Genomic DNA, 17,520 nt, shown 5'->3' on the forward strand with positions numbered 1-17,520 from the left:
GATGTATATCCAAGAGTTGTATAAAAGGATGGAGACATGGATGGTGACTTTTCCTGACTAAATGAGACAAGCTGACCGAAATGGAATCACTTAAAGTGTATTTTGTGACCACCACATCATTTCAATAGTAAGCATTTGATTCTAAGGTAGGGGCACTATGTATGAAATGAGGTTTCAGGCTATGGAGGGCAGACATACAGAAAATGATCAATACAATGAGAATTTGGAATGAACTAAAAAAGCCTAGAAAAGATACACAGCTTACAAATTTCACAAAGGATACAGGAAGTCTAATACCTAGTAAAAAGAAGTAATTGGGTTTTAGTTGATAGCTTGAATTAGACTGGTTGGTTGATAGTCATTGTTGTAGTCCTATCGTAGAAAATTGTTTGAACGCTTACAATGTCTTAGCTTACAAATTTCACAAAGGATAGTATGTGTAATACCCAGTCAAAAAAGGGAATTGGGTTTTAGTTCATAGCTTGAGTTAGGCCCATTGGCTGATAGTTATTGTTATAGTCCTAACTATCATAGGAAATTGTTTGAATACTTAAAATGTCTTAGTCAAACGATTTGAATTATGTTAAAGAATCCTAATAATAGTAGGAAATGTCCTTAAGCATTGGACTTGATGATCTAAGTTGTCTTGAGAGTTACCGTCACCAAATTGAAGGTTTTTGGCCATGGCAAGGTATGCTGAACCGACCGGAACCGACAAACACCGGTCCGGTACAGCCCTTGAAATTGGTTCCAACCCCATCTTGGTCGGACCGATTGGTTCCAAGTCCGTACCGATGCGAATCGGGCTGGTTCGTTCCAATACGGGTTAAGTTTGAATTTTGCCACGCACTGTGGCCTTTTTGACCACGGCGCGCGACGCTCTGCGGCCGACAGCGCGTGGCCATTGTGGCCATGTGTTGTCTTCCTGTGACCACACGCTGTCTTCCTTTCGGCCACAACGCCATGTGCTGTGACCGAAAGTGGCACAGGGCCACGCGTTTTTCCGACAGTGTATGGCTGTCCATTCACTTTGAGTATGGCCTCTCCCCGTTCGGCTATAAAAGCTGAACGAGGAGCACATTTCAGAGGTGAGGCAAGGGAAGGGGAGGGATTAACCAAAAAATTGAGGAAGAAAAGGGAAGGGGAGGGATTAGCCCAAAAAATATTGAGGAAGAGAAGGGAAGGGTAGGGATTAGCCAAAAAAAGATGGAGGAAGGAAAGAGAAGGGAAAGGTAGGCATCCAGCAGAGGAAGGGAAGGCGGATCGAGCAGGGATCCTGCAGAGGCTGCGCGAAAAATATTGAGGAGGTGAGAGAGCGTCGTTTCCCTTCCAAAAAAATCCAGTAAAGGCTAATTAAGATGCGGTTTCTTTCCCCTATATTATTTTTTTAATATTTCTTTTAATGTGCTTAAAAAATTATGTCAAAAATTACCAAAAAATAAAAAATTGCCAAAATCAATGGTACCGAACCGATCTGGTAGGCCATCGGTACGTCTACCGGTATTGGTCTGGTAGGCCACCGGTACATCTACCGGTACCGGTTCGGCAGACATTGATTTTGGCTAGTGGTATGATGGAATACAAAGGTGTGAGTGGATTCCTTAAGTAGATATAAAATTGGTGATTGGTTAGAAGTATTAAAATAATAGCCTATAGCCTAAAGAGTAGTCCTAGTTTTGGCATTTGAGGAATGTTTTACTTTGAAGAGAATTGAGAGAATCTCATGCAGTGTTGGCCTTTGGTGTTGTGGATAGTACTTAGTCTCCATTGTAGCTGGGGCTTGACTTGGCAGGAATCTTATCCTACTCTACATGAATTCTAATATAGTTTGCCCTAGACAATAGTATGGTGGATGCCTTGGGAGTTGATTGGCTTGTCCCATCCAGATGTACCAAGAAACTTGTTGCCTGACAAAAAGGGTGACAAGTCCAATAACTAGGGATAGATAGGGGCACGGGCGTGCCACTGGCGTTAGAGTAGTTAGAAAAAGAATAATTGAAGGGGAGGATACAAGAGTACCATAGGTCCAGATACCTTGACCTCTAAAAATTTTCACCACCATCACATCACCATTTGAAGAAGATGAATCTGGATAAGGATAGGGTGTAGCCCGGGCTATAGTAATAAAGATATTTTAAGTTAACACTGTTGCTAAGGTAGGGTCCTATTGGTAAATAAGATAAAACTAATGCAAAGATAAGTAAAAGATAAAATAAATTTGATTGATATGTTGGATTTTGAAAAATCTTTAGTCTAGATTGTAATCTAGTATTTGTAAGTTGCTCTTATTAACTGCTAAGATGGATGCCATTGCTCATCTTGGACATTTATCCTCATTATTGGGTCACATGGCCCACTATTGCCATGATAAGTAGTGGTACCGGACCTCTCATGCATCATGGGTGGTGGAAAGATGGGTGTGACTACTTGGTTTTGACAAATTTCCACTCCATTATGTGCCACATGCCCATTATTGCCATGCACAATAGGTAGTGCTACCACTAATGAAAGATGAACCATGCCGAACCGGCTAGTTCGGTGCATATCGAACTAGACTGGTCAAGGACCGGTACGGTTCCACTAATTAAATTGGTTTGCCACCTTAATCGATTAAAGCCACTCCCCCACCTCCCCAGCTTGGTTAATAGCCCCCGTCATCCCTTTTTTCATGATGTTTCGAGCCTCCTCTCCCCTAGCATTTGAGATCCCCTCTCCTTTGGTGCCCGTGATCGCTCGAAGCACTCCCCAGCTCGACCTCACCCTTCCCCCTCTGGCATCACAAGTAAGAAACTTCTCTTCCCCTCTCCCTCTCTCTTGGCCCTAACCCTACGACGACCAAGGCTCGCTTGAACTCTCCCCTTCTCTCCCACCATCTTTTTTTGGGAACAGAGGAGAACCTTTTTTATTTTCGGTTTCGAACCCTTTTTTTTTTTTTCGAATTTTGAATTGAAGTCAACAAACCCTATGCCAACTTCAATTCAAAATCTGAAAATAAAAAAAAAGAGGTTGGATGCCCTGGTATGGTATGGTATGGTATGGATTCGTATTATACCATGCCGGTTGCCGACCAGTTCATGCTCCGGCACTAGTTTCGAGAATTTTGGTTGCCACTCTTTTCACTTTTTGGATAGTACGCCTATCCCTCCCATGTCATTAGTAGTGGACCACCATCCTTGGACTTCTTCATTAACAGTGTCGTCTTAGGCCCAATAGCCCTCACCCCCTTCGGTCTATATGTTAATTACTTGATCTTGCATCACTTATGTATCGACCTAAGCTCTTAATATTTTGGCCTGCATCTCACTTGGTGTATCGGTCTTTAGATCATAGTAGGTCTAGATGTGGTGTAAACAAGAGTGATGTCCAATCTCTAGACAGAAATCCTTAGATGCTTCGGATTAACTATTATATATAGTGAAGGTACTATAATGGGTCTCAAGTAGAGCCCAAGCTTAGACCTTGTGGAATGGACATCCCATGTGTCTCCTGTATATTTGTCTCCTATGTATCTACGAGGACCCATGTGGGTGTGTTTAGTCTTATATTGTTTGTACACTAAAAAAAGTCTTGGGTACTTATATAGAGCCAAGGAATGCAAATAACAACTTTGGCTAGCTTTTTTAGGTGAAATCATAGATTGTTATAAATAGTATTAAGGCAATCCCGGCTCATGACCCATGTGGACTAGGGGATACCGTAGCACAAGTCTATTTAGGAATGATCATGGACCAATCATGGTGTTTGTGATTAGAATTTATTGGACTTGGACCAAGGTACACCATATCATCCCGACCGAATGATATGGAGCATATCGTGCTGTATCGGTACCAAACTGGTACATAGTGCGGAGTGCGTACCGGCACTCGGCACGCCAAGCGACATTCGTATGGAGTATACCAACACAGTAACAAAGTAGCACCAGTACGGGGCCCAGTATCAAGATAGCGTATCTTGATTTGGATCCTTAATTTGGAGAAGATGCCAAGACTTAATTAAGGAGAGTGTGTGAGGACCCATACAAGCATGTGTTTTAGTCCCACAATGGTTGTGAACTGGATAGATTTTGGGTACTTATACTGTGCCAAGAGACAAATAATACCTTTTAGCTAATCTTTTTGGCATAGATCCTTGGTGTCGTTACAATATCACCTTGACCTCAGTTATGTGAGTCTTGAAGTTATAGCGCCTTAAGTCTTGTAATCCTCTTATTTTAATGTACTTGATCTCTGTATAATGTGAATTCCGCAAATTTCTAAAATCTGCTTTAATTTTTTCGAACCTTTTCTAGAAATCTGAATTTTTTTTTAAAAATTTCTGAATATCAAGTTTACGTATGTCATATTGCAGGAAATTAATTTCTATAAAATAAATTCTGGCAAACAAAATTTCCAGCTAAGCAAAACCCGTTTTGAATTTCTGCAATTTAATTTTCTGAATATCCTATTCTAGTTTTTAAATTTTGGTATATTGGAAATATGTATATCAATATCGGGTAACTTAACTTTCGTAAAATAAGAATTCTGTAAGTTAATTTCTGTGAAATAAATAACATTAAGCTAAATTTCTGAGTATTATATATTTTTGTGTCATATTTTTAAAAGCTAGTTTTTGCAAAAGAAAATTTCTGTCCAATAAACTACAGAAAAATAAATATCAGATTATTATAATTCTGTAAGCTAATTTTTATGAAATAATATTATGTTTATAGACTTCTAAAAATGATATTTCAGATATTAAATTTCTGTTGATTGTTTTCATAAAATTCAGGATATAAGAATATATGATTGGACTTTAAATTTAACAGATCCTAGGGCATATTATTTTTACAAATAAATATTAAGAATCAGTGTTTTACGTTACATTATTACTGTTGGCCAATTCTAAGTAGGTATAAGGACCTTGTTAGTGCCAGGCATTATTAGACTATTTGAAGGCTGTAAATGACCCTCAACGACCTGAAAATTCTTGAAGGCCTTTAAAATAAATTAGGAAAATTATTTGGGGAATGTCTAGGATGTTAGGAAATTATTTCAAACTCAGTATAGCCATATCTCTAACAGAAATATAATGTTGATTATTAGGTTTTGGATCATGGTCTGCCGTACTGATCGGTACGGATCGGTACCGGCCGGTACATACCGCTATCGGATCCTACCGGTACGGTACAGCTACATATTTCGGTACCGAACCATACCGACCGATATCGGCGCGTACCGACCCGGTACCGGCCCGTACCGAATAGTCGTACTAGCTCCAATTTTTTTTTTGCTTTTTGCCCCATCGATACAGTACTGGTTCGGCTCGGTTTGGTTCGGTACTGTACCGGTACCAATGCCTACCGGTACAGTTGGTACCGCGTACCTTAATCTGGATGGTTCCTTTTGGACCAAATTGGATTTTGTTTGCTGTTGTGCTCATGAGGTAAGTAATACTGTGCCTTTTCTAGAGTTTCTTTTTTTAAGTTCCCCTTAAAAACATTTAAGTTAAATAAATATTAATTTGCTGATATTTGTAAAAATCCCTTGACGGTGAGAAAATATTTTGGATGATATCCTCATACTCTCGTTTTGTACTGTCAATTACACTACAAGTTATTTTCGAATATGGATATTATATATAAAATTGTATCTTATAGATTTAAACCATGGTTCTGAGTCCTTTGATACCAATTTTACTATATTCTATGATTTGGATCAAGTAGGATAATTTCAAGTAAATACAAACCAAGGGACTCAATGGAATACTATCTGAAAACCCTTTTGAAAAATCATGTGTACAATGGACATATTTTGAACATCTTTGCAAATCAAATCTAAATGAAAATTATTGAATCTCTTGGTAACCTAATCGGTTCTGAAATTTGAAGATTGCTTGAAAATTATGAATATTAAAGAGTGATATCCCAATGATTTATGAACAACTTCAAATTGAATATATATTGTTTGCGGCTCTCAGGCTAAGTATGCACTAGACCTTGCTAGTGCAGGTTATGTTAGCAATCTAGCTCCAAAGTTTAAGCTAATAGGAGGATGGTCCCATATGTATTTCAGGCTCTACTAAAATATCCCTTGCCTATCCGATGTGGGACTATCCTACTCTCCAACACCCCCCTGCGCATGAAAAACCTGTAGGATGAAAAATGAAGGGCTAAGTGTGGAAAGCAAGAGGGGAGAACTGAGTGAAATGGATGGCTAGCTCTAATACCATGTTAGATTGCCACTAGACCCTAAAAGCTTAAGATGTTAGGGAAAGGTTCCTCTTCCCCCCTCCCCCCCCCCCCCCCCCCCCCCCCCCCCAACTCTTTCAAGTTTGGCTAGACCATACGCATGAAGGAATAAATGAGTGACAAATTGTGAACGAGTCAAGAAAAACTAAACTGGGAATGAGTCAAGAGGAAAAAAAAACTCAAGAAAATAAAGAGGTAAAATAAGCCTAAATGAGGATTTGAATACATGACCTTTGGTTTTGATACCATGTTAGCAATACAGCCCAAAAGTTTTAAGCTAATAGGAGGATGGGCCCATGTGCATATAAAAGTCTTTTGCCTAGCTGATGTGAGACCATCCCACTCTCCAACAAGTTATATGCAGTTATGAACTGGCACCACTGACTATTCTAGAACTTATAGTATACTGACCCACTCCGTAGGATATAAATGCGGTGCTACCGACCCACTCCGTAGGATACAAGTGTTGTAGTATTGGTCCAACCCATAGGATATACATTTGGTTCATTGGACCTATCACAAGGTATAAATGTGGCCGTACTCTTATAGGCTAGTGAGTTAAACATGAACATGTGAACTCATGATTTATTTGCAAACATCTATTTTGATCAAATGTATCTTATTTCCTTATGTGATTAATTGTTTAAATTTTCTTTGAAATTATTTGTTCCAGCTGGATGGGGTAGATTTTTTCTTATTAAGCTCTCAAGCCATACTTTCATTCACAAGTCCAAAGGCCTAGAGACTGGCATGATATAATTGAGAGGGCAATTAGCTGTGAGGCTAGTTTGTAGTATAGACTGATCTTAGTTTTATTAGTTTTTGGTTGTGAATACTTGACAACTTATTGTGCTTGTGTGATTTTTTTGTTTGAACTGTTTAAAGATAGAACCTTGTGAAATGGTTATTTGATTTTTTGTTAGTTGTGCAGATCTGATAAATTATTAATTTTTGGAGTACTGGTTGTTCTAGTTTTATACCACCATCTGTGTGATTGGATTATTGTGGTTTGATTACAAGTTGGATCCCGTGCATGCTTGCAAGGTGTTCCTCATAAGTGTGCAGCAGTTGCCAATTTGCCATGGACCTCACTCTGTTTTTGAGTGTGACAAGATGGAAAGCTAATTACAATCGTATGAGCATATGCAGTATATGCTAAAGGAGATTCGGGAATAACAAGCAGGGTCATGAAGAGGAGAAAAAGGCAAAAGAAATCATGCACATTAATCAAAATTCACATTTAAAGGGAATAAAAACTTCTGGTAGAGACATATTCAAACTGAATTTCAAGTCTCTAGTTTTAAAAGCAGAATTTGGATGAAAAAAAATAATGCCCACCTGGTTCATTCAGCTTGGAACTGCTCAATCTGGAAAGATCGTTTGGATAACAATTTTCCTTCAAAAATGTAGAATATGCAGATTGTCCCAACTGCAAAAGCATTCCACCATCAACTGCTCCTTGAAACAGTAAGGCTCAATAAAGTCACTTTCTATTGGAGGTGCGAGAATACTTACATCTATAGCTGAATGAAAGGATATGTCTCTAGAATTAAGTTCACGTTCCCTTCTGGATACATATCGAGTATGTGAAATTCCCCTTTTCTGTTTCAAGAAGTATCTCTTCATTATCCACCATTAAAAAAAAAAAAAGCCAACATAAGTTTATATTTCTCTTTCAAATGCTAACAGCAACGGCCGGAATATAGATATGGAAAGAATATGCTGTGGAAGTTCAGCTTTTCCAAGTGACTTTTGTGAGTTCAAAAAGCTTTCAACATAAAGAATAAAAAATATTCAGGTTATGATGCTCATTAAACTTCAACTGATGATACTAGAACTCAATGAAATAGAAGATAAGGCAACAATGAACAAAGTAAACCAACTGACCTCAAGGTCCTTCAATAAACAAGCAGCTGCTTGTGCTTTTGCAGCTTTCCTATTTCTGTCACGTGCATGTCCTTCCAATAGTTCATCTTTAAGCTGTACTGCAAGTTCAGCAGCAACCTCTTCCCCAATATATATGCATTTTGTATTTATGAAATACCCAAGATAGCTGCATAACTCAATTAATTTGCGTAGAGGGGGTAATTCTAGCTTATCGGGTGTTATAATAGGAGAAAGTATTGGTTGGAAAATCCACCAAACCATATCGAGATTAAGTTCTGTATCTATTAATATTGCCCCTGCAATACTCTCTACAATATCTCCAAGAACCTGAACCAGAAAATAAAAGACAACAGAAGGGGGTCTTGTATTAAAACAGGGTGAACACCAAAATAACCCAAGTAAAACCATGTAGACAGAGAAGAAAGTGAATTAAAACAAATGCTAGCAAAATCTGAAGCTTGCTATATATATATCAGTAGTCCCTAGGTGGAAGGTTGTGAATCAAGCTGCTATCATATAGTAGCCAACCTTGGGACTTTTGTGAACACCAGCTGATGGGAGCATATCTTCACTGCCTTGATTTTCTGAGATATACTTTACATAGTCTGTTATTTGCCCTAAAAGTATTCCAGAGCCATGTTGAAGATATTGTTGAAAGTTGTGTCTTACAGCAGCTTGTGAAAAATATTCATTATTAACTGAGGCTGAACGCAAGTCAGTCAGTTCTCCAGGGTCAATATCTCTATAGTTTATGAAGAGATGCCATGTGATAAGCAAGTCCAATACAGAGTCGCCCAGAAATTCAAGTCGCTGAAAAAAAAAGACATTACATATAATACAATCAATTTTTTTAATGTAAATCTGCATTAAGATAACAACTTGTTACAGCAGATTCAAGAAGACATGAAAAAATTTATATATTAAAAGGATTTGAAGATTTATGTTCATTAAACCTGGTAGCAGTAATCAAGTCCTAACTCCTGTCGAGATGGATGTGTAATGGCCTCCAATAGTAAACCCTTTATTGAAAACCTATAATTAAGTTTTGATTCCAACATTTCAATTTCATTCACTAGTGAAAGGTAACACCAACGAGATGCAATCATCTTCGCTTCTTTCACTAATGTTGTTTCAAATTTTACATCAATGCCTAACCATCTCATCAATGAAAATACAGCACTTAATCCACCACCTACATAATATGCTCCTATGAGAGCTTCAACACAATCTGCAATAGTTTTAGAGCACATCCACCTGTGACCTTTGTCACAGGCCTTTCCTACCACAACAGAAGTATCTTCAGTCATGTATCTTCTTTCGACAGGAACATCAGAAGTGTCAATCCCACAAATGCAAGGGATGGGACGTAATGAAATTTGTCCAGGAGCAACCCAGCGCCGTGGATCAAATGCTCTGTCCCGTATATAACCCTGTATTGAAAGTTTGTAGTTAAACACAAAACAAAAAAAAAGGACATGAAAGAAACATTATATAAAAATAATAAAAGTGCAGATACTTAAACAGATTGCTACCAAGGAAAGTAGGAAATGTCCAGTATAAGGCACTCAAATTTGAGGGCATAATTGGTTTCTGATCGCAGCTAATTTGCCACAAGCTAATGGCAGTTAATTTAGGACCAAAAGACAAAACATTCATCTCTGAACTCGGCCTTCCTCGATGTTTGTCCACCATGAACATTCATCTTAAGATGCATTTCTACTTATTCAATCTGTTGGCCCAGTCAGGTGGATAACTATAAAAGCCAAAGTGTAAAGTCTTGTCAAATTTCTCTCTGTAAATTTTAACAATTCCCTTCTAAAGCTTAGATCTAGAGTCAGCATGAGCCTACCCAGTCCATAAAAAAATTGTATGGACCCCCACTCGAAAGCATTTAATACTCCATTAACCATTTGTATAGGTCACGCCCCAGATCCGGAGTATAACATGGCCGTGCTACCGAGAGGTACAACCTAGATAACACGAAGCCAATATTACATTTAACTTTCAAATCCATCTCACATAAAGTAGAATAAATAGGAATCCAATTTCATCCATTAAATGCAACCAATATTGGTTCAGAGCTTCTAAATCCAAATATAAATACCAAACCCATAATCCTCAAAATTTAGAAAATTACTAAACTACAAATTCATGGTCAATTGAAGAACTAAAGTTCTGCTATATAGATCGCCAAGCTTGCTAGCACGAACTCCAAGCCCGGACCATCCTTCGTCCCTATTGTCCCTATTCGTTTGGAGAGAAAAAAATAAAAATAGAGATATATGAGCGACATGGCTCAATAAGTAAATCTTACTTTACCTTACCGGATCAAGCATAAGTTTTTTCATGTCAATGCATCATTTAAGAAAAATAATACATATTCCAAAATAAACATTTCATAGTACAGTATTTCAAGTCATAAAGCAAATCATACATCAACAAATCATCCATCTTGCATAAACATAGTTTCATGTTTATATTGCAAATAAATTCATAAATCATCCTTCTGCCATGTAGCCATATTATAGTTCAAAATATTGCTCATAAATATTCGTGCCATGGTCACTATAACCAATGGTCATCTTCGTAATCGATAAGATATCATAGTTCGTATTCATTACTAACTTTAACCCATTAGTAGAGGGGCGTTTTCGTTGGATGGTGTCGATTGGCCTTCATTTCTAGGGGCGGTCATAGCAATCTGAGAGCCTTTAGAAAACTTATATCTTTTTCTTAAAACATATATATAAATAGATGAAAAACAATAAATGGCACGATCAGATTCATATTTCATAACAAAGCTATTTTCATCAAAATATTTACGAAACTATTTTCATAATAAAGCATGATTTTCATAACATATATGTTGATCCATAATTTTAAGAAAAGAATGACATTTTCAAAAGCAAATTTTATGCACGGAGAATATGATCATTTGATATTAAAGTGTAAGATCTACTTACCACTTTTGTCTTAAACTGTTAGACTTCGCTAGATAACTCCGCTAGACCTATTTAAAATATTAACAGCAAAATTAATTTCTAGTTGATGACTTTAATAAAATAATACGAGAAGACTTCACTGGGTGTATAGTGGTTTCGGATAGATCAGATCTACACGATTCGCTCAATGAATCGGACTCAATCAGGCCAAGATTAATCAATAAGGTTCATCAATGGGATTTTCAAGGACATTCAACAGGGCCTGGGTGATCGGTTCAGTAGATGGCCTGAGCACCAAGGCAGTTCAAGGCCTCTTTCCAGAGGTCAACTTGGGTTCATAGATCAGGTCAACAGAACCCGATTCGGAATTTCATAGATCTTCTAGAGAGAAAGTAGAGATTGGAGAGAAAGAGAGAGAAAATAGAGAAGAAGGAAGAATTCTTCTTTCTCTCTCTTTTCTTCCTTCCCCCTCACCGGCAATAGGTGGTAGCTGCGATGGCCCAGCTACCTGCCCAACGACAGCCTCAAGTGGTCGCAACCCCTGCCAAACCCAACGGTCGGCAGTGGCTAATCATGCTCGAAACAAGGGTGCTCTGTTTCGAATGAAGCTCCAGTGATTGCCGGCTCAAATCCAAGAGAAAGAAGGCCCTAAACTCTAAGAAAGAGAGGAGGAGATGAAGAACTCATACCTCAGTTTGTTGAGGCTTCTCGGCGACCCTTCCCAACGATGAATCGAGGAGAAGACTCGGAGATGGTCGTCGAGATCGGCGACGATTCTTGGACTCATTGTGGACGGCTTTCAATGGAGGAAGAGTTAAATAAGGAAAATCCTAGAGTTATTGTGAGGACCCGTGCGGGCGTGTGTTTAGTCGCACATCGGTTATTCGCTGGGTAGATCTTGGGTACTTATACAGGATCAAGAAACCCAAATAATACCTTCCGGCTAGCCATTTTGGGTGAGGTCCTGGGTTGTTACAAATGGTATCAGAGCGGACCTGGCCCATAACTTATGTGGACTAGGGCACACTGCAGCACGGATCCATTGGGGCTGACCACGAGCCAATCATGGTGTTTGTGATTAGATTTGAATAGATTTGAACCCTTAGCCTGACGAGAACGTCAGGGCTTAAATTGGGGGAGTATGTGAGGATCCGTATGGGTGTGTGTTTAGTCCTACATCAGTTATTAGCTGGGTAGATCTTGGGTACTTATACAGGATTAAGGAACCCAAATATTACCTTCCGACTAGCTATTTTGGGTGAGGTCCTGGGTTGTTACAAATGGTATCAAAGCGGATCCGGCCCATAACCTATATGGACTAGGGGACACTGCAGCACAGATCCATTGGGGCTGACCACGGGCCAATCGTGGTGTTTGTGATTAGATTTATATATATATGAATCCTTAGCCTGACGAGGATGTCAGGGCTTGAACGGGGGGAGTATGTGAGGACCCGTGCGGGTGTGTGTTTAGTCCCACATCGGTTATTCGCTGGGTAGATCTTGGGTACTTATACATGATCAAGGAACCCAAATAATACCTTCCGGTAGCCATTTTGGGTGAGGTCCTGGGTTGTTACAGTTTTAGTCGAACTCAGATTGCCTAGATGACTTCGATTTTCACCGAAATCAGAGGAAGAAGACTCCTTCGCTGCATTGTGCCACAGGACACGGTGGCCTTGGGCCTAGCCTCTTCAGGCCGGCCCACAAGCCCAAGGGTTGGGCTGGGTGCTGTCGGGCTAGGCCTGGCCACTCCGGGTTGGCCCACAAGCCCTAAAAATCAGAGTTATTACAGTATATATTCAATTTCTCAAGAACTCTTGAGTGAGACATAAAATAGGTTAGATAGAAAACAAAGAAATATACACCACAAGAACATTTCCTTGCTAAAAGACGAAAAAAAGGAAGATATTATCAATGCAACAAAAAGCAAAAGACCAGTTCTATTTAGCTTCAATGAGTACAAGTTGTTGAGTGAAAGGAAAACTATCAAACCAAATTGCCGGACACAAACAATCTACAATTAGTATCAAGTATCAACATGAATTTAATTAAATTTCATATGCAATAATCTATGCCTGTTATTCATGAATACTAAAAAATTAAAGGAATTCACCTACTTGTCCATTTGCCAGATAGGTCAATGATGTTAATCATGTTATTGTACAGCAGCAGTTGCATTAGACTAGATGACGTGAATCATGTTATTGTACAGAAGCAGCCTAGAACTCTAGCTTCATGCATTAGACAAGACACACACAAATAGCATAAGTATACATTGCAGAAGTGATAGAAAATTTGAAACTAGAAAGCAAACTCATGGTTAAAAAGCAAGATGAGGCAACATAATGCTAGCCAGTGTCAACCTGACTAGACAAGATTTAACAGTGTCAATGAATTTAGCTTGCATCTTCTATAATGAAATCTATCATGTAGTCAACTCTGTATGATTCCACTAATTTGAACAGTACTTGTATCTTCTATAATGAAAACTGTCATGTAGTCAACTCTATGATTCCACTAATTTCAACAGTACCAACATTATCTAAATTAAGAAGATATATCCTGTATGGGACATAATTGACCTACACTTTTCATTTAATATATATGTGTATCCAGTATTTACCCAAACACTATTCTAAGACTTTTTTAGAAAGAAAAAAATATTGCTTTAAAGTTTAGGAAGAGTGGGAGTTTAAAAAATATTTTAGACAACAAAAGAAGATATGCAGTTTTTGTAGTATTTTTAGCAAGGATTTAAGTGCCAGTATTTCTGTGTGTGCAAGCCGCTTGTTGGCAGGATAGTGCTGTGCAATCCCACATCAGCACACCTGCCAAAATAAAAAACTGAAAATATTTAATATCCTTTTTGATACAAAATTTTAAAATAATTAATAGGTTCTTTACCAACACATGGGGGGTGGCGCTACTGAACCGGCATGTACATGCCAACCAGCATGAACCAGAATGTGTGGCAATTGAAACCCACATACACACATATCAAGAAGATGTACTCAGTTTTATATTGTACATCACCACCATATGAGACAAAAGCATTTACATAATCATCTCAAATTTCTTTAACCATATACTATTTTATGTAGATATCCTTTTCTAGATTTCTAATTTATTTCTCATACAGATTATTTTCTGATTCTTCACATTACAATATTATTTTTTTTCTCTTTGCCGATAAGAAAGGATGTAATTTTTTGAAGGTACATAGTATACTATTTGAATTTTGATTAAATAAATACAAGTAGGTGGTTCAGTTCATCATAATCATATGAAAGAAACAATTTAAAACTACATAAAGTCCCTTCTTTATCAATAATTTAGATATAGACAGCTGAAAGCATGCTCAACTACCTAACTTATTCAAGTGAAAAGGTACAGGGAAAGTTACTCTTCCGTCATGAGTCATGAAACAATTTGAGATGATCTCTTGGTGTACTGCCAGAACTTAGAGCTGAGTTTTTACAGAATAACATTATTTCCATTATTAAAAATATGTGAGAAACATATTAGCTAATTTTCTAAATATAATCAGAGATCGACATATATACTGATTGTGTCTAATTTTCTAAATTTACTCCTTTTAATTTGTTATTTTCTTTTTTAAAATATTAGCTGCAAATATTAGTGATGCATAATCAAAAAAAAAGTACATACAGTATGAAGAAAATGAATAAAGATCATATTGATAATAAAAAGGCCTTATGGACTATGTGAATGCTTTGCCATTCACTTTTATCATGACCCTTTTCATATAGTTCTTCACATATTTCAAGATTTCAAATCTCTCACCCTTATTTGCCGTTTCACCCACAATATCCAAATCTCTTAGCCCAACTTTACAAAGCCCACTAGGTCCTTTCCTCATAAAGCTGTTTGAAGCATGCTTGAGAGGGACCAAATACATGCAATTGATATTTAAGAAAGAAACTCTGTATTCAGCTGGCATAGGAGTAACAATATATCTTAAATAACAAACTAGAAAATGTTAAAAATTACAATTATGCCAAATTTGGCAGTAAGTTGATATTGGCATCGAAAACAGGTGCAAAGGATTAGCATGGAATATTTGCAGTTCTCATCAGTTAACTGTACTTTAGCCTTGATTTTTTTTTCTTAAACATAATATTTAGAAATTGACAAATTCCCCAGAAGTTATAATGTCTTCATGAAATACTTGATTATTTGTGAGAAGCTTTCTGGGCAACCAGAAGTGTAACAAGGTCATGTACCTGCAGGGAGCGACCAGTTCCCAGTTTATGAAGTGTCGAGTTACAAGTTGCCCAAGATCTATGATCAGATAGCTGCCCTTCATGCTTCTTAGGATATCTCAAAAATAGATGGCAGCTCACTATATATTTAAGCACTGAGTCCCCCAAAAGTTCCAAACGCTCCAAAGAAAAATTCTCACAACATCTTAAAGTTGTAATTGCTTCCAAAATCTAAGCTCAAAAAAAAAAAAAAAATCAAACCAATAAACAAATATCCATCATCTAATATGCGAAAATAAAATATGACAATGCAAAAACAAACCAGAGAACTCGATATGCGAGAATGGCTATGACTAGAACCAATTTCTTCACGAAGTTGGCTGGCCAGCATCAATGATTCCAAACGATGCATTACTGAAGGTAGTAAATAAAATGACTTCAATATATCGGTTGATATATCAATGTGAACCAAAAGTTCAGCAGGGATACGAGCATGAACTTGTTCTTTCTCAACCATCAATCTTTGGCCAGTGGAACCATCTGCCACAACAGTACACACTATTCACATAAAAAATGGAGCTGAATATTGCGAAATGCATTTTCATATAAAAAAACCTTTACAAAGCTACAATATGAAATCCAAAAGTCATGAAATATGGATAGTGTAATGAAATATTATTAGTAGATACATATGAGACCTGATTTTGAAAAAAGAAGATTGTGCGGGTTATGGCTTTGCTTTAGTAATAACAGTGGCTGTCCTGGATATTTAAGTACAATATTGTACCTGTATTTGTGGAGGTATGTATTAATAAAAAAATCTTCAGCATGGCAGCAAAGTGATATGGCGTAAGAAATAACAACCAAAATTCTAGCCAAAAAAAGACTTACTTTTGGTAGTAATAGTCTATGAATGAAGCAAACTGTGATGGTTTGGCATCAAAAGACTCATCAAATGGGCTCTCTGTAGTAGTATCATCTAACACATCAAGAACAGAATAGATCCTCCCAGTATGAATGGATAAAACCACTGAATCTTTAACGTGCTCAGTATTAAGAGATTTGTTAGCCAAGTGAATGATGTCCGACTTCTTACTTGACGCTCTATAAGATATTGAACAGCTGTCTACTGAACATTCAGAACAACACTCACCATTTATTGAGTGGATATTTCCCAGATAGTTCACCACGGATGCACATGCATCGATCGCCTTCCAGTGAATGTTTAGAGTACCATGATTTGTAAGCAACGAGGACTCAAGGGGTAAAAGCAAGTACATATTCAGAGAGCTCCATGATATTTTATGTCCTGCCCTGAACAGGAATTCCCGCTGCACTCTAGATCCACTAAACAACTTACCAAATAAGCCATTGAAAAAAAATTCTTGGAACAGTTTTGATTTTTCCACCTGAAATGAACAATGATACAATAAATGTATCTAAAGTAAATGAAACTTCCAAGAAGAAATAAAAACTTCAAAATCACAATTAAGCTTATCTATAGAGACCTGATCTGCATTCAATTGGATTTTGCCACTTGGAGAAATGGATGTCTTGACCACCTTGTTAGGAATCAAGAAGAGCTCCATGTTTGCCCTTGCTACATCAGCATCAAGTATTGCCTCAATAAAGAGAAAAAATCCAGAATAGTTTTCACCTTCTTGGTCACAAACAAAATTTATTTTATATGCATTCAATGTCACATTATCAGGTCTGTGAGCCCAAGTTCCAGATAAAGCACGCACACTGATCATTCCATGAAGTTCTTTCCTTTTAGTTGTTCCTTCAAACACCCAAAAAACAGTAGCACAGCATCCTTCATAAATCTTATTAGAAAGTATAAAAATGATTGAAGTTAAATACGTCCATCTGAATATGCAATCATTTGAGCTGATATGTCAGCAAACATATAAGTTTCGGATTATTAAATTTGTAAAAGTATGTAATGGCACACATGTAAGTTACCGATAACAGAACTTGTAAAAGTACGTACATTTGCAGTACGTACATGTACAGTGAGAAAGAAAGAAAGACAGTAAAAATGTGGCAGAAATGGTGCTATTGCTATGTAGGATATATTACATTGCATGATTGCTTGCTTGCATATCCTATTCACCACTCAAAATCAGGTGATGTACCATGAGTGCATCACAACTATTTAGTTAATGACTAGAAGGATCTGCAATGCTAATATGGAAGCAAAGCAATTGCAAAAAATTTAAAAAGAAAATGATGGGGCA

At 37.5% G+C, this 17,520-nt stretch overlaps 1 protein-coding gene across 1 annotated transcript in view; it reads right to left on the reverse strand.

The window, feature by feature from the left end:
- Window positions 1–17,520, reverse strand: part of LOC103711964 (endoribonuclease Dicer homolog 3b-like) — a 78,597-nt gene that overhangs the window by 3,067 nt on the left and 58,010 nt on the right. The window contains exons 15-24 of the mRNA XM_039119996.1: window positions 16,789–17,063; window positions 16,172–16,689; window positions 15,979–16,067; window positions 15,603–15,820; window positions 15,302–15,511; window positions 9,067–9,543; window positions 8,642–8,923; window positions 8,114–8,440; window positions 7,742–7,828; window positions 7,565–7,655 (exon numbers count right to left, since the gene is read on the reverse strand). Of these exons, the coding sequence (XP_038975924.1) occupies window positions 7,565–7,655; window positions 7,742–7,828; window positions 8,114–8,440; window positions 8,642–8,923; window positions 9,067–9,543; window positions 15,302–15,511; window positions 15,603–15,820; window positions 15,979–16,067; window positions 16,172–16,689; window positions 16,789–17,063 (2,574 nt within the window). The remainder of the gene's footprint in view (window positions 1–7,564; window positions 7,656–7,741; window positions 7,829–8,113; window positions 8,441–8,641; window positions 8,924–9,066; window positions 9,544–15,301; window positions 15,512–15,602; window positions 15,821–15,978; window positions 16,068–16,171; window positions 16,690–16,788; window positions 17,064–17,520) is intronic.

The sequence above is a fragment of the Phoenix dactylifera genome, unplaced genomic scaffold, assembly GCF_009389715.1.
Source record: "Phoenix dactylifera cultivar Barhee BC4 unplaced genomic scaffold, palm_55x_up_171113_PBpolish2nd_filt_p 000675F, whole genome shotgun sequence".
Classification (NCBI taxonomy): domain Eukaryota; kingdom Viridiplantae; phylum Streptophyta; class Magnoliopsida; order Arecales; family Arecaceae; genus Phoenix; species Phoenix dactylifera.